The sequence below is a fragment of the Triturus cristatus genome, chromosome 3_2 (genome assembly GCF_964204655.1).
Source record: "Triturus cristatus chromosome 3_2, aTriCri1.1, whole genome shotgun sequence".
In the NCBI taxonomy this organism is placed as follows: Eukaryota; Metazoa; Chordata; class Amphibia; order Caudata; family Salamandridae; genus Triturus; species Triturus cristatus.
In genome coordinates this window covers 771,664,953-771,682,824 of record NC_140584.1, presented here as the reverse complement: position 1 = coordinate 771,682,824, position 17,872 = coordinate 771,664,953, and the positions used below count along the sequence as shown (strand labels likewise).

The following is a 17,872-nucleotide window of genomic DNA, read 5'->3' as shown; positions in this document are numbered from 1 at the left end:
ACTACCCTTGTGAGCACCGAAGAACCCAAGTTACCTAGCCCACGGACTGCGGGTGCATAGGTGTGAACTTGCGTCGGGTTTCGTCGTGGACTTTTATGGATGCCTGAAGGAAAGTTGCTGACAGGCGGTCAGTGAAGAGTGTCCGGTGGATCCCAAGGCTGGGATCAAGAAGAGAGGATACCTGCAAGCAGAGGGGACAGAGTCAAGGTCACTAGCCAGTGACCACGTGGAACCAGGAAGGAACCAGGCGATGTCGTGAAGATTGCAGGTGAAAGGTGAAGCTTGTCGCTGCAGCCACGGGTACCAGGAGACGTCGAGGACGACCAGGACCAGGAGGCGAGCTGTCCCACGAAGGCTCTTGCTGTCGGCGGCGTCGAAGTCGAAGTAGGACTCACCAAGCCTTGGCAAGCGGAACCCACGAAGAACGGAGGACTTGCTTCTGGTGCAGACCAGGAAGGTCTGGGGTGCTTCTCTTTTGCAAAGAAGCGGGAGCCAGTCTGGAGGAGCCAAACCAGCGGTGAAGATTTCAAGGTGTGTCGTCACAAAGGCCGCTAGCCAACGGGCAAGCAACCAGACAGACGCGGCAAGCAGGAAAATGCAGAAGGGCCCCACGCAGGACTCGTGGAGTGTGGGGGGCTGATCTTCGGTGCAGATGGTGCTTGGGGTTGGGGCTTCTCAATCCCCGGTGCACAACTTCGAGGGTGCCTCAGAAGCTGCGCTGGAAGATACTAGCCACTTTTCCCTGGTAGCCGGTCCCACGTCTCTCGTCGCCTCCACGGATCTCAGCTCGGCTGTGGATGTGGATCAGGGTCGGAGAAGTCTGGAAGTCAAGGCTCTGGTCGGGCTCTGCAGTCGGTCCCTCGTAGAACTTCAGCAAAGCAAAGGGTAGTCTCTTGATGGTGCCTGTTTGCACAGGGTAGCCACTCATTGGCCACAAGGGAGAATCTTCAGTCTTCTTCTTTCGTCGAATGTCGAAGGTCCAGAGTTTCTGTTCAAGTTGCAGGTTCAGGATAATCTAATCTCCTGGGGCCCAGCTACCACTCTTATACTAATCTGGGGAGCTGGGTTGCCTGCTAGGTCACGCCTTATGGGTGGGACCTGGGAGGGGGGTGGTTACACCCCCTTCCCTTTGTCCAGTTTTGCGCCAGGACTGGGGCTGGAGTGCCCCAGCACCGGTTTGAACTGGACTATGCACGGGACACCTTGTGTGCCCTAGGCATGTCTCATTCTTTTCATCCCTCCCTGCCCCAAAACACTATAGCCTGTTTGGGGTCGTGCTCTCACCTCCCAAGGCAGGAAACCTATTGTCCAAGCCTCCCTTGCCGGGATCACTCCCAGCAGCAGGAGGTCAGACTCGTGTCTGTGGCAGCAGCATCCATTTTGTGATGCTGGGGCTCTGGTTAACTTTAACCGGGTAAGTAGGTTACAACATGTCTTCTCCCTCTAGAAGGGGGGAATACTATCCTCATCACCAGAAATGGGGTGGGGGTAGTATTCCAAAGTGTTAGACACCTTACACGACATGTTTTGATAAAGCCAAACCATAGTTACCATAACCGTTTAAGATTATAAGGCACTTTAAGAGTATATGGTAGGCTATATCATAGAACAGCTATAAGGACATGGTTCCGAAAGCTGCAGACAGGCTCAGCTCATGCTAGAGCACCATCTCACATGTTACCAAGCACTCTGCCTCCAGGATTGTTAAGGCCTGCCATAGGAGTGGCTGATAGGTACACATGTGTCTATATGTAAGTTAGGTATAGGAATACTACACCTAAGCAAGGAGTGATTACACGACCTTGCCCCAGCTGAGTGATCAGCCAGCTGTGTCATAATGGAAGGCCAGGCCAGGGGTGGCATAATACATGCTGCAGCCCCTGGTAGGCCTAGGGTACACCTATGCCCTGGGTACCTAAGGTACACTGTACAGGGGCCAATAAGGTGATCCTATCCAAATGGGTTATGCATCTAAAGTACATAGTATCAATTTAGAGAGAGAACAGCAGGGCTGTGGGTCTGATTAGCAGGCCCACAGCCACATCTAAGTTGAAAACCAGTAAAGCAAAAGCAAAAAGTGGGGGTGATCATAGAAAGCAGACCCTACTCTCCTACACAACCCACCCCCCCCCCCCCCAAACTTAGGGACATTAAACTAACCTTGACCAGTTGAGTCTTCATGTTCTAAGTGGAAATATCTGGAGAGTCCATCTGCATTGGCATGGTCAGTCCCAGGTCTATGCTCCACTGTGAAGTCCATCCCCTGTAGGGAAATGGACCACCTAAGAAGTTTGGGATTTTCACCCTTCATCTGATTTAGCCACAAGAGGGGCTTATGGTCTGTCTGAATCTTGAAGTGAGTGCCAAACAAGTCTGGCCTCAGCTTCTTCAGGGCCCAAACCACAGCAAAGGCCTCCCTCTCAATAGCTGACCAACGTTTCTCTCTACGGGTCAGCCTTCTACTTATAAAAGCAATGGGCTGGTCTTGACCATCTATATTATGTTGTGAAAGAACAGCTCCCACACCTAACTCAGAAGCATCTGTCTGGACAATTAACTCTTTGGAGTAGTCTGGACTTTTCAGAATAGGTGCACTGCACATGGCCTGCTTCAGGTCATCAAATGCTTTTTGACAGCTTACTGTCCACTGAACTTTCTTTGGCATTTTCTTGGAGGTCAAGTCATTAAGTGGTGTCACAATGGACCCATAGTTCTTAACAAACTTTCTGTAGTACCCAGTCAGGCCCAAGAAAGCTCTGACCTGAGTCTGGGTAGTTGGAGGAGTCCAGTCCTTTATGGTCTGGATCTTGCTCTCCAGTGGTTGAACCTGACCCCCACCAACTAGGTGGCCCAGGTATACAACCTTGCTCTGCCCTATCTGGCACTTAGTGGCCTTGATAGTGAGGCCTGCCTTTTGCAGGGCCTCTAAAACATTCCTCAGGTGGACCAGGTGATCCTCCCAGGTGGAGTTAAAGACAGCAATATCATCAAGATAAGCTGCACAATAATCATCCAACCCAGTAAGGACTTGATTCACCAACCTTTGGAAAGAGGCAGGTGCATTCTTCAAACCAAAGGGCATTACCACAAATTGATAATGTCCTCCTGGGGTCGAGAAAGCAGTTTTGTCCTTTGCATTCTCAGCTAGTCTGAATTGCCAGTAGCCTGCTGTCAGGTCAAATGTGCTCAAAAACTTAGCAGCTACCAGTCTGTCAATGAGCTCATCTGCCCTAGGTATTGGGTGGGCATCTGTCCTAGTGACAGCATTGAGACCTCTGTAATCCACGCAAACCTCATCTCTCTCTTACCATCTTGGGTGTGAGGTTTTGGCACAAGGACCACAGGACTAGCCCAAGGGCTCTCTGAAGGTTCAATGACTCCCAGCTCCAACATCTTTTGTACCTCAACTTTTATGCAGTCCCTGACATGGTCAGGTTGCCTGTAGATTTTACTCTTCACAGGCAGACTGTCGCCAGTGTCCACCTCATGGGTGCACCAGTTTGTCTGACTTGGGGTCAGAGAGAACATATGTCTGTAGGACTGCAAAACCTGTCTGCAGTCCTGTTGCTGATGGACAGTGAGGCTGTCAGAAAAGACCACACCATCAACTGAGCCATCATCAGGGTTCTGAGTCAACAGGTCTGGGAGAGGGTCACTCCCTTCCTCCTGCCCCTCATCTGTAGCCATGAGTAAGCCCATGTCTGCCCTGTCAACATATGCCTTCAATCTGTTGACATGAAGCACCCTGTGGGGGCTTCTGGGAGTCCCAAGGTCCACCAAGTAGGTGACTTCTCCCTTTTTCTCAACAATAGTGTGGGGTCCAGACCACTTGTCCTGGAGTGCTGCTGGGGCCACTGGCTCCAACACCCACACTTTCTGCCTTGGCTGGTAAACAGTCAGTACAGCCTTTTGGTCATGCCAAGCTTTTTGGAGTTCTTGGCTTGCCTCAAGGTTTTTAGAAGCCTTCTTCATATACTCTGCCATCCTGGAGCAGAGACCAAGTACATAATCCACTATATCAAGTTTGGGTTGTCTGAGATGTCTCTCCCATCCTTCCGTTACTAAACATAGGGGTCCCCTTACAGGATGCCCAAACAAAAGCTCAAAATGGCTGTAGCCAACCCCCTTTTGTGGGACCTCTCTGTAAGCAAACAGAAGGCAGGGTAAAAGGATGTCCCATCTTCGCCTAAGCTTGTCTGGTAAACCTTTTATCATTCCCTTTAGGGTCTTGTTGAATCTCTCAACAAGTCCATTGCACTGTGGGTGATAGGGTGTGGTGAACTTGTAGTTCACACCACACTCCTTCCACATTGCAGTCAAGTATCCTGACATGAAGTTGGCACCTCTGTCAGAAATGACCTCCTTTGGAAAACCCACTCTGGAGAATACTCCAAACAGGGCCCTTGCCACAACAGGAGCTGTTGTGGTCCTCAGGGGGATAGCTTCTGGATACCTGGTGGCATGGTCCACTATCACCAGTATAAATCTGTGCCCAGATGCTGTTTGTGGGTCCATTGGTCCTACAATATCTATGCCCACTCTTTCAAAGGGAACCCCCACCACAGGTAGTGGTATGAGGGGGGCCTTTGTGGTGCCACCTGATTTGCCACTGGCTTGGCAGGTGACACAGGAGCGACAAAACTCCTTGGTATCTTCTGAAATATGGGGCCAGTGAAAGTGAGGGACAAGCCTGTCCCAGGTCTTGTTCTGGCCTAAGTGTCCTGCAAGGGGAATATCATGGGCCAAGGTAAGAAGGAAGCCTCTGAACTTCAGTGGTATGACCAACCTCCTGGATGCACCAGGCTTGGGGTCTCTAGCCTCTGAATACAGTAGCCCTTCATCCCAATACACTCTATGGGTACCTTGAGCATTCCCTGCAGCCTCTGTGGCAGCCTGCTGTCTGAGGGGTTCAAGAGAGGGGCAGTCTAATTGAGCCTGCCTCAGATCTGCCCTTGAAGGTCCCCCTGTCCCAAGAAACTCAACCTGATCAGGTTCAAGTTCTTCTAGGACAGTTCCTTCAGGGCTCTCAGAATCATCCTCCTGGGAGGGTTGATCCACCACCTGAGGCAGGGGGGAAGGCACAGCCTTAACCCTACTGCCCTTTCTCTTGGGTTGTGACTGGTCCATAGTTTCAGGATCCAGCACTTGTTCAGTGGTGCAATTTTTGGCCTGTGACCTGGTCACAGCAAGGACATGTGCATCTATCCCCAGCATTTCTGCATGGGTCCTATACTCCACTTCAGACCAAACAGAAGTTTCAAGATCATTGCCCAGTTAACACTCTACAGGAAGGTCTGAACTAACAACAACTTTCTTGAGGCCAGTTACCCCTCCCCAGGAGAAGTTAACAATAGCCACACTATGGGAGGTAGTGGCATTGCTAGCGTTGGTCACTAGGTAATTCTCACCTAGTATGATCTGTCCAGGGTCCACAAAGGCAGGTGTCACCATAGTGACACTAGCCCCAGTGTCCCTGTAGGCTTGAGCCATTCTTTGGTTGATAAAAGGAGTCTGTCTGTACTTGCCCAGGTTACTGGGGCCTACAGTAGAGGACAAAGCTAAGTCCCCATCACAGATCAGAACAGCCTGAGTAGGTATTCTGACTAGGCCAGAATCCTCCTCAGTTCCCAGGGTTAACCCTACTACACCCTTTTGCTGGGAACCACCACTTACAGCTGAACTAGGGGGTACAGTTGCCTTAGGGGCAATGGTGGCTGGGGGCTTATCCTTTTTGGTGCACTCACTAAACCAATGTGAGTTGGACTTACAATAGTTGCACCATGGTTTCTTTTGGCCATCTTTCTTTTTATCCTTTTTGGGACCACCCTCCCCCTGAGCCTTTTGGGGGCCTGGTGAAGACTTCTGGTCTTTTTGTTTCTGATCATTACCCTTCTGGTCTGCCTTTTTCTGATCACCGCCCTGGTTCTGGTTTTTCTGCTTAACTCTAGTCCTGACCCATCTATCTGCCTTCTTTCCCAATTCTTGGGGAGAAGTCAGATCAGAATCAATCAGGTGTTGATGCAGTAGCTGGTTTTGACAGTTGTTAAGCATTTGTCCTCTCATGATCAAATTATACAATCCTGTATAGTCCTTAACCTTACTTCCCACTAGCCAGCCTTCCAGAGCCTTAGTGGCACAATCTACAAAGTCAGTCCAGTCCTGAGTCTGTGTCTTCTGGGTATCCCTGAACAACAACCTGTATTGTTCAGTGGTTAGGCCAAACCCATCAATCAGAGCACTCTTCAGGACAGTGTAATTGTCTGCATCCTCATCACTAACTGTGAGGAGCTTGTCTCTACCTTTCTCAGAGAAGGAAAGCCACAAGATAGCTGCCCACTGACTTTGGGGTACCTGCTGTACTTTGCAAGCCCTCTCCAAAGCGGTTATCCATTTGTGGATGTCATCCCCACACTTGTAGGGAGGGACAATCTTGCTCAGGTTTCTATTATCATAGTGCCTGTCTCTATCCTTAGGGATATTGCTGCCACCAGTGGGTTCTGACCCACTTAACTTTAGCTCACTAGCCAGAGCAAGCTTCTCCTTGGCAAGGGCAAGTTCTTCCCTCTGATTCCTCAGATTAGCTTCCCTCATTCTGGCTTCATGCTCCTTTCTCTCAGGTGAAGTCATTCCCCTGTGAGAAGAGGCATTAGAGATGCTAGAGACATGGGAGTGGATGGATTCCCTTGAAGGGGATCTGTCTCTCCTGCTTCTCTGGTTAAGCCCACTTGGGGGTCTGTATGGGGGGATCCCATGCAAACTCCCATGTAAGCTTAGGTTAGCCTGGCTAAGTCTTCCTACTTGGCCCTGGCTGTCTACCTCTTCATCTGAAGTCCCTTCTGACTCATCTGTGGTGGGTAGACCCTCCTTTGTACCTAAGGTACTGGCCTGTGAGGCCCTAAGAGTATCATACTCCTCTAGGAGTTGTACTAGCTGAAGGAGGGTAGGGTTTGATCCCTGTTTTAACTTTCTGGAGGTACACAATTGTCTCATCTCCTGAAAAGTTAGGGTATCATATCTAGAGGGGGTCTTCTTCAGACCTGCCCCTCCTGAGAGAGCATCTACTTGATCTCCTCCCAGAGACATGATCTAGTGAGGGTGTGGTGTGTGCACCTACCTACACTAGTTGTTTCTACTAAACCTCTCTGGTAGTTGTAGTCATGGTGTGTTACTCCCTTCAACCTACAACCACTAAGTCCAGTAGGACTTAAGTATTATAATCTATGTTATATGTACCTAAACAATATCTGTGTGATCTTTCAATTTAGTATCTCAAGATTACAATGGTATTACAACAGCAAGCTCAGATCCCAACCGCTGCTCACCAATGTGAGAAGTTGGCCTGATGTATGATGTCACTAGTTCTAGTGTACACCTTATATCAGTCCAAACAACCCTTATGGTGATTGGTTGTAAAGTCAACCTTATAGACCAGCTATCCTAGTGGTAGCATGGACAAGAGCAGTCTTTAGGCTAAACTCTGAATGGCATGTGAAGCCAGCTGTGATACCATATATAATCCCTTGAATACCAACACCACAACAGATATATATATAAAATAAAGTGTATTTATTCTAGTCAAACTCTCAGCACTCTTTATGAGATTAGAGGTAAGTACAACACAGTCTTATTTAAGCATACATTAAGTCACACAGGTAAGTAATACAGTTAGGCCCTAGGGGCCACGCAAACCATATACTAAGTAAGTGGTATAAGGACCACTGTCACGGAAATAGGATAGGCCTAGGCCTAGGGAATCGCTGGGGCTACACTACACTAGCAACAGTTAGGAAGTGGGAGGCCCACGGGATTCAGGTGCAGAGTGGAAACACTCACGCGTAATGCGTAAAAGTCAATAGAATTACTAGCAGTTAGAAATTAACAGTTTAAGGACACTTCTGAAGCAGCTAGAGAGTCGAGACTCGGAAACTAGACCCTAGGATAGTCACTACCCTTGTGAGCACCGAAGTACCCAAGTTACCTAGCCCACGGACTGCGGGCGCATAGGTGTGAACTTGCGTCGGGTTTCGTCGTGGACTTCTATGGATGCCTGAAGGAAAGTTGCTGACAGGCGGTCAGTGAAGAGTGTCCGGTGGATCCCAAGGCTGGGATCAAGAAGAGAGGATACCTGCAAGCAGAGGGGACAGAGTCAAGGTCCCTAGCCAGTGACCACGTGGAACCAGGAAGGAACCAGGCGATGTCGTGAAGATTGCAGGTGAAAGGTGAAGCTTGTCGCTGCAGCCACGGGTACCAGGAGACGTCGAGGACGACCAGGACCAGGAGGCGAGCTGTCCCACGAAGGCTCTTGCTGTCGGCGGCGTCGAAGTCGAACTAGGACTCACCAAGCCTTGGCAAGCGGAACCCACGAAGAACGGAGGACTTGCTTCTGGTGCAGACCAGGAAGGTCTGGGGTGCTTCTCTTTTGCAAAGAAGCGGGAGCCAGTCTGGAGGACCCAAACCAGCGGTGAAGATTTCAAGGTGTGTCGTCACAAAGGCCGCTAGCCAACGGGCAAGCAACCGGACAGATGCGGCAAGCAGGAAAATGCAGAAGGGCCCCACGCAGGACTCGTGGAGTGTGGGGGGCTGATCTTCGGTGCAGATGGTGCTTGGGGTTGGGGCTTACCAATCCCCGGTGCACAACTTCGAGGGTGCCTCAGAAGCTGCGCTGGAAGATACTAGCCACTTTTCCCAGGTAGCTGGTCCCACGTCTCTCGTCGCCTCCACAGATCTCAGCTCGGCTGTGGATGTGGATCAGGGTCGGAGAAGTCTGGAAGTCAAGGCTCTGGTCGGGCTCTGCAGTCGGTCCCTCGTAGAACTTCAGCAAAGCAAAGGGTAGTCTCTTGATGGTGCCTGTTTGCACAGGGTAGCCACTCCTTGGCCACAAGGGAGAATCTTCAGTCTTCTTCTTTCGTCGAATGTCGAAGGTCCAGAGTTTCTGTTCAAGTTGCAGGTTCAGGATAATCTAATCTCCTGGGGCCCAGCTACCACTCTTATACTAATCTGGGGAGCTGGGTTGCCTGCTAGGTCACGCCTTATGGGTGGGACCTGGGAGGGGGGTGGTTACACCCCCTTCCCTTTGTCCAGTTTTGCGCCAGGACTGGGGCTGGAGTGCCCCAGCACCGGTTTGAACTGGACTATGCACGGGACACCTTGTGTGCCCTAGGCATGTCTCATTCTTTTCATCCCTCCCTGCCCCAAAACACTATAGCCTGTTTGGGGTCGTGCTCTCACCTCCCAAGGCAGGAAACCTATTGTCCAAGCCTCCCTTGCCGGGATCACTCCCAGCAGCAGGAGGTCAGACTCGTGTCTGTGGCAGCAGCATCCATTTTGTGATGCTGGGGCTCTGGTTAACTTTAACCGGGTAAGTAGGTTACAACATGTCTTCTCCCTCTAGAAGGGGGGAATACTATCCTCATCACCAGAAATGGGGTGGGGGTAGTATTCCAAAGTGTTAGACACCTTACACGACATGTTTTGATAAAGCCAAACCATAGTTACCATAACCGTTTAAGATTATAAGGCACTTTAAGAGTATATGGTAGGCTATATCATAGAACAGCTATAAGGACATGGTTCCGAAAGCTGCAGACAGGCTCAGCTCATGCTAGAGCACCATCTCACATGTTACCAAGCACTCTGCCTCCAGGATTGTTAAGGCCTGCCATAGGAGTGGCTGATAGGTACACATGTGTCTATATGTAAGTTAGGTATAGGAATACTACACCTAAGCAAGGAGTGATTACACGACCTTGCCCCAGCTGAGTGATCAGCCAGCTGTGTCATAATGGAAGGCCAGGCCAGGGGTGGCATAATACATGCTGCAGCCCCTGGTAGGCCTAGGGTACACCTATGCCCTGGGTACCTAAGGTACACTGTACAGGGGCCAATAAGGTGATCCAATCCAAATGGGTTATGCACCTAAAGTACATAGTATCAATTTAGAGAGAGAACAGCAGGGCTGTGGGTCTGATTAGCAGGCCCACAGCCAAATCTAAGTCGAAAACCAGTAAAGCAAAAGCAAAAAGTGGGGGTGAACATAGAAAGCAGACCCTACTCTCCTACAATGGGAACCTGCGTCGTGGTTCTGGGGGTCAGCAGGCGGGCCAGTCCACCACAGCCCCCTCTGCAGCAACTGCCAAACCCTCCTAGTCCGACCTTTCAGGGCCACCAAACACCAGTGGGCGGCAGGATTCGCCATCACCTCCCCCACTGGCACACCATCACGTCAGACAGGTGGGTTGTGCAAAGAGTCCGAAGGGGCTACTCCCTCCCCTTCGAGACTACCCCTCCATCCTTGTCACCTCATTACCATCACATGTCGGAGGATCATCTGGCCCTTCTCCAACAGGAAGTTTCGGCACTCTTTGCCAAGGGAGCCATCCAGCAAGTTCCTGCCCCAGAAGTAGGTTGTGGTCGCTATTCCCACTACTTTCTGGTGCCCAAGAAGGACAAAGGCCTGCGTCCTATCTTGGATCTCAGGAACGTCAACCGCTTCCTCCGGAAGGAGAAGTTCAAAATGTTGACTCTCGCTGAGGTCTTGTCTGCATTCGACCCTGGTGACTGGATGGTAGCATTGGACTTGCAGGATGCTTACTTTCACATCTCTGTCCTGCCGGCCCACCGGCGTTAACTGCGGTTCACGGTAGGCCGCGAGCACTTTCAGTTTACGGTGCTCCCTTTTGGCCTTACCAGTGCCCCTCGGGTGTTCACGAAAGTGATGGCGGTGGTCGCAGCTCATCTGCGCAGATCAGGGGTTCTAGTCTTCCCTTATCTCGACCACTGACTGTTTTAGGCGGGCTCACCCCAGGCTGTCGTCTCCCACCTCCAGACTACGGCCGACCTCCTACAGCCGACCTCCTGCATTCGCTGGGGTTCCCCATCAACATGCCGAAGTCACACCTGACCCCCTCTCAGAAGCTCCTCTTCATCGGAGTGATTCTGGACACTACGCAGTTTCGGGTTTATCCTCCCGAATAACGAATCCAGGATATTCGGCTATGATTCCGATCTTTTGTCCTCCATCCCGGGTTTCGGTCAGGGTGACCCTCAGGCTGCTGGGTCTGGTGGCCTACGGCATCCTGAGGGTGGACCATGCCAGATGGCATATGTGGGCTCTACAGTGGGACCTGAAGTTCCTCTGGGCACAACATAAGGGGAATCTGACCGATTGAGTCCAGATCACAGAGGGCACTATACACCAATTGCAGTGGTGGCTTACTAACCTGGATTGGGTCGATGGCAGGTCCCTCTGCCTTCCTCAACCAGAGTTCACAGTGATGACCGATGCATCACTTCTGGAATGGGGCGGCCACATGGGGAGGCGGAGATTAGAGGCTTCTGGTCTCTGGCGGAGTGCAGGCTCCACATCAACCTTCTGGAGCTTCGGGCGATTTGTCTTGCACTCAAGGCATTCCTTCCCTTTGTGCGGGGAAGAGTAGTGCAGGTGTTCAACGACAACACCAACACCATGTGGTACTGTAACAAACCAGGCTAGGTGGGGTTATGGACCTTATGTCAGGAGGCCCTCCGCCCCTGGACATGGCTGGAACATCAAGGCATATCCCTGGTGGTTCAACACCTGGGAGGTTCTCTGAACGCCAGGGTGGACAAACTCAGCCGCAGGTGCATGATGGATCACGAATGGCACCTTCACTCGGAGGTCTCTTTCAGCAGTGGGGAGAACCTTTGTTAGATCTATTTGCCACTGAAGAGAACGCGCAATGTCAGTAGTTCAGCGTGTTGGAATTTCCAAGGTGGCACTCGCTAGGTGAGGCTTTTCGTCATGTGGAGTTGCGGTCTTCTATACGCCTTTCCGCCTATACCACTTCTGACCAGAGTGCTGAAGATCAAGCACGACCGGGCCCAAGTCATTCTTGTGGCTCCGGATTGGGCACGAAGATTCTGGTATCCCGAGCTGCTCAGAATGGCCATCGATCCTCCGATCTGACTGCCTCTTCGGGAGGATCTTCTGTCGTAGCAGCAGGGGACGGTCCTCCACCCGAACCTGTCCAGCCTCCACCTCCTTGTGTGGAGATTGAATGGCGGCAGTTGATGTTGTTTGACCTGCCTCCCGAAGTTTGCGATGTTGGCAGCCAGGCGTCCCTCCACTAAGACGGTATACGCCTGGAGATGGAATAAATTTGTGGCATGGTGCCCAGCAAAGGCTGTGGATCCCCTTTCCGCCCCTCTTTCTGAGTTTCTCTTGTTCCTCCTTTCTTTGGCCCAGCAGGGCTCTGCTCTGGGCACTCTAAAGGGCTACCTCTCGCCCGTTTCAGCCTTCCTTAAGCTTCCTGATCAGCCTTCTATTTTCAAGTCCCCTGTTGTAAATAGATTCCTAAAGGGCATTACTCATCATTTTCCTCCTTTTCCCTTCGTAATGCCTCAGTGGGACCTGGACTTGGTTCTTACTTACCTCATGTGAGCTCTCTTTGAGCCGCTACATAACTGTCGTCTCAGACTTCTCACTTTGAAATCTGTCTTTCTGGTGGCCATCACCTCTGTGCGCAGGGTGAGTGAGCTACAAGCTCTTTCTTCCAAGCCTCCCTTTCTGGCTGTCCATCCGGACAAGGTCATCCTGAGAACTAGACCTTCCTTTCTTCCCAAGGTGGTTTCTTCTTTTCACATTGGCCAAACCATCACTTTGCCCACCTTCTTTCCGCCTCCGCATTCTTCAGAAGATGAAGAGAGGCTCCACCGTTTGGATTCAAAACGTGAGCTTTCCTTCTAATTGGATCGCACAAAACAATTTTGAGTGGGCGACAAGGCTCTTTGTCGGTTACGTGGGCGCTAAGAAAGGCCGGAATATCTCCAGGTGGGTCGTTCTGTGCAACAAAGCTTGCTATTCTTGGCAAAGAAGGAGCCTCCAGTGGGTATGCGTGCCCATTCCACCAGAGCGACGGCAGCCACCACTGCTTTGGGACGGAGAGTCCCCCTTAGTGACATCTGTCAGGCAGCTACGTGGGCATTGTTGCACACGTTCACCAAACACTGCTGCCTGCACAGCCAAGTCCGGAGAGACAGCTTCTTTGGCCGTTCTGTTCTCCAGGATTATCTAGTGTGATCTTAGTTTGCAGACCCACCTCCGGGGTTGGTATTGCTAGGGTATCTATTCTAAGGTAAGGAATCTGTAACAAACTGTTTCTTTCAGATGAACAAGTTACTTACCTTCGGTAACGATATATCTGTAAGAAACATAGGTTAGTTATAGATTCCTTACCTCCCAACCCATTCTCCCCGTTCTGCAAACTGACTTCTAGGGTTAAGGACATCCTTTCAGGGCCCTAGTTTTGTACAAAAGTAGTCAGTGTCTTGCATGGATCTGCGCTTCTGGCGTGGAAAGTCATGTACAGAATCAACATCGCGCACAAGGACGGCTTCTATGTAGCTACCGTGTCGTCATCCCGGCGACCACGACGACGAAGAACGCGGAGTCGACCGTTGCCACCTTCCGACGTGCAGGGGTACTGCTGACGAAAAACGTTCTGGATCCAGTCTGACGCCCTGGCATGATTCTAAGGTAAGGAATCTATAACAAACCTATGTTTCATACAGATGTATCGTTACCGAAAGTAAGTAGCTTGTTCTTTAGAAGTCCAGGGAGACTTCTCCCAAAGACAGTGTGGCAAACAAGTGGATATATATATATATATATATATATATATATATATATATATGTGTGTATATATATATATATATATATATATATATATATATATGTGTGTATATATATATATATATATATATATATATATATATATTTCGCTTAAGGGATTTGAAAATTAAATTAGCAGATGTATTCACATCCAAAATGATGATCTGATCATTTACTGCCAATGTATCTTGATGTCATTTTAATAAGACGATAAGAAATTTCTAATATGAAAACTTAATTTTGGCAGGTTTTTGACCTAAAGGGCTCCCTAAGGAATCGAAATGTTAAGACTGAAACAGGGAAGGAGAGCTGCGATGTGGTGCTCCTCGATGAGAACCTGCTCAAGATGGTCCGGGACAATCCCTTATATATCCGATCCCACTGCAAGGCTGTATTGAGGGCTTCCATCCACAGTGATTCACACTTTCTTTCCAGCCACCTCATTATTGACTATTCTCTGCTTGTGGGCCGCGATGACACCAGTGATGAGCTGGTGGTTGGCATTATTGGTATGTAACAGTGCTCTCACAGTTGCTTTTTTTCTGGGTGTGTTTGTGAATTCATTGCATATTTGACACCATGATAATAATGTTTCTGATGGCTACTTTTAACAGCAGATTTTTCACCTTTTGAATTCAAACCAGCACCATACTGGATCTGGAGCTTTTCACAGCAATTGCTCCAGCGCACTAACAGTTAGCACTATCAGACTCTACAATAGCCTCACAAAACCTCCGAAGGGATGGCAAGGAGTTTTTCAATGCAGATCCAGAGTTCCACTCTTAACTTTGTCAGTGTTTCACCAACCCTCAAATTAGTTTTTCCACAAACAAAGTGCTAGGGAAAATGTCCCACAGAAGATCAAACATTAAAAAAAATGCAGCTACTGCAGGAAGCAGGATCTGTTACGGATCCACATAATGTCTTCCTATGGTGCCTAGAATCTAAGCACAACTTGAAGTCCTGCAACAAATGCTACCTGATACATACAAAAGCAATCAGTAGACAAAACAGTATGTCGTCAAGCACAAGAATCTGGGCAAGTTGCCCTTCAAACAGCAGACTGCTCCCACTCCAGATCACAATACTCTGCTAAGTTGAAGAAGAAGTTGAGAGAGAAGTCTTGCAGTAAATACAAGAAGTTCAAGTGGGACTCATCTCCACACTATCAGTCCTGTTCCAGGGAGACGTTGAACAGGCAGCATTTGAAGAACCTGACTCTAACCCCATCGTCTGACTCAGTCTACCCTGAGGCTGGTCCCAGCCTACCCTGATCTCCCCATTCCATCATCAATCCCTGCAGCAGCTAGAAGCCTCCAGATCTGGAGCGCCTTTGGGCCCCATGAACCGCAGAGACCTCCAGTTGGACTTTTGTCAATGGGGTCTGTCCTGCTTTCACTGACCCTTTTCGGCCTCTGCCTGGCCTCTTTTGGTCCCAGCCTGGGTCTCTACTCCTGGGCTAGAGGACTTGTAGGGACTACTTGCATCTCTGCCAACCTCAACTCCAGTGGTGGCTGCTCCAGATCTGACCCCAAAGCCTGTTTCTGATCAGTGCTTAGGTTGGCTCACACTAGTCGAGATTTCCAAAGCACAGCCTAAACTTTGGGAGAACCCCAGCCTCCTCTTGGACGTTGGTAGTACTGTTGGCTGGAAAACTTGCTTGGATCAGATTCTGACGCCGTTCAAGCAAAATGTCTGCCATGGCGAGGAGGACGCTAATTTATTTCGACCCAAGTGACTGCTTCCCTTGACTGCACTGATGCTGGACTATATTTAGATTTACAGAATGCTTCTGTCCTGGATACTTCCTCTCAGCCATAACTGCACTCACCATCTGGACCCCAATGCAAGAGAGTGCCTATTTTGCAGTAGTAGTCCACAGAGCAGAAGAAATGTTGGACCTTCAGCTACCAGCGATAGTCTAAGACAAATCTACTGATAGTCTTGCAGTCTGAGCCTGCTACTTCAGAGCCCATAATGCCTTTTACAAAGCTTTGACTGAAACATTGATTGTGGCCTGGTCTAAACAATGTTCGACTCCCCCAGTAAGTGGCTAAGTTTCTTAGGCCTCCCCACTCCATCTTTGGGCAGCCCGACTCTGCTGGTGCGCCTTCGGTCCTCGCGCGCCGGTTGAGGGCCCTGGGCCTTTGATGCCCACAGCTTCGGCCCTGGCACCGCAGGCTCCCTATGGATCCAGGCCTGGATCCGGATCGACGCAGGTAGACCTTAATCGACCTTCCCCGGCGCCGATGCCGACCCTCCAGCGTCAGCAGTGCCCCCAGCCGATGCCGTACCCATCCTCATCCCCAAGATGGACCCAGTTCACAGGCAAGCCATAAGGAGTACATGGACTGGACACTCGTCATTATGAGTTCCCCATCTACATGATGGCTTCACTGTACCCATAGATGTTTGGTACCAAACACCTCATCTTAACTTACCCAGACAGATGCCAGTGTTAGGTTTTTTAACAAACGCACTCAGAGGGCTCCTTAAAGGGGCCCCTGAGAAACCTACCGACTAATTGTGTGTTGACTGACTGGTCTCGACCAGCCTGACGCTACTAAACATGTTTCTGGTCTCCTGGGGTGAGAGCCTTCGCCTCAGAGGCTGGGAACAAATTCTGCTCTGAACGGTGGTGTTTATACCTAGCTTGTCTAAGAAGGAACTGCCTTCCAGGGCAGGAAACTTCAAAGGCCATGCTGCCTTTGCAATTCGACCCAGTCCTTTCCAGCTTTCCAGACTGTCCTGTCACCACTTTTTGGCGGGAGTACAGGTGGGAAAATTAGTTAGTTAGGGAGGTGTGCCCACACGTAGCCATCACCACCCCTAAGGTGGAGCCGCTGATGTGAACCCCATTTTTTAGAATGCTGTATCAGGGTTATGCTCACTTTCCACAGGAAGTGGTCATACAGAAGGTGTAATCACCCTAAAGGTAGATAGCGCTTTGGCTACTACCCTGTACTCCCCTCAACACCCCTAAATTGGGTATTCAGATGGCACCCCTCTACCATGAACAATCTGTTCAGATTTGACAGACCTAAAGAAGAAAAGGACAAAGAAGAGCTACTGAACCAGAGAACTGAGTGCCTACTGTGGACTTTTGGCACAGAATCCTGCCTGCTGCTTCAAGACTCGACAATCGAGGTGAACTGTCTCGTCTTGATGCTGTGTAGTCTCTAAGAACCCCAGAGGATAACCAGCCCTTTGCTAATCAACTAAGGCATGCAGGCACTGAACCGCAGACTCCGGTCTACTAATTGCTGCTCCCCGGCCCGACCGGCTTAACAACTGACCAGTAAGAGGTACTTGTGTTCTGGAAGGCCAGCTCTGTCTCCTCACCGAGTGTGGAGGCACCAGGACCAAACAGAGCAGTGCAGCACCAATCCCCAGAGTACGAGACACCCTGCAACAAAGACTCCAACTTTTCAGGAAACAAGCACCCGTCTAGGTACAACACCACCCCTGAGACCCACTTCGTAAGTGTCCCAGCAGTCCTGAAGTCGTCTCTCCAAGTTGTTTGCCCCTGACCACGGGAAGCACCAATACGCATCGAGCCCAGCTGACATACCTGCTCTGCACCCAGCCCTCCCGGCCTGGGTAACAAGGAACAGACTGTTCTCCTTTGTCCCTTAGGCCCTTGAGACCTCAGCCCACATTTGGGAGCTCTCAGACTGGCCCACAAATCCACTTGTGCAGCCTGTTTGTAGGTGGGCTCCCTTCCCCATAGTGCACCAGCTACAAGCTGTAGTTTTTTTAAGCTTGGCCTATTACCACTCCGAACTCTGAAGGTGAACCCCTGAATCCAGCCGTACTTACCTATATTGCATTTTCGATTTTCCTTCCATAGGAATGCATTGTGCGTAAAGGCACCCAACTGTAAACGTTTGATTTCCTTGCGCAATTTTATTATTGTTAAAGTACTTAACTTTGAATTAAGTTCTTAGTTACAAAATATATGATAAGACTTGTTATTTTTCTATATTGGTCTCGGATTTATTCTTTGAATATGTGTCACATTTATTGCCTCTGTGAGTACAACAAATGCTTAGAACTACCTTCTGATAAGCCTAACTGCTCGCCCACACTACCACAAAAGAGAGCGTTAGCGTTATCTACTTTAGCCTCTGTAAACCAATTGGGGACCCACTGGACTTTCTTCACGGTATACTTTATTTTAGTGCACTACATAAAAAGCCAGCTTCCTACACTCAGGGTTCCAAA

The 17,872-nt window shown here is 49.9% G+C and overlaps 1 protein-coding gene across 3 annotated transcripts in view; it reads left to right on the top strand.

The window, feature by feature from the left end:
* PIKFYVE (phosphoinositide kinase, FYVE-type zinc finger containing) overlaps positions 1-17,872 on the top strand; it is a 2,037,960-nt gene that overhangs the window by 1,905,063 nt on the left and 115,025 nt on the right. For all 3 annotated transcript variants that reach the window (XM_085648834.1, XM_085648836.1, XM_085648835.1), the window contains one exon: positions 13,896-14,157. In XM_085648834.1, coding sequence (XP_085504960.1) covers positions 13,896-14,157 — 262 coding nt within the window. The remainder of the gene's footprint in view (positions 1-13,895; positions 14,158-17,872) is intronic.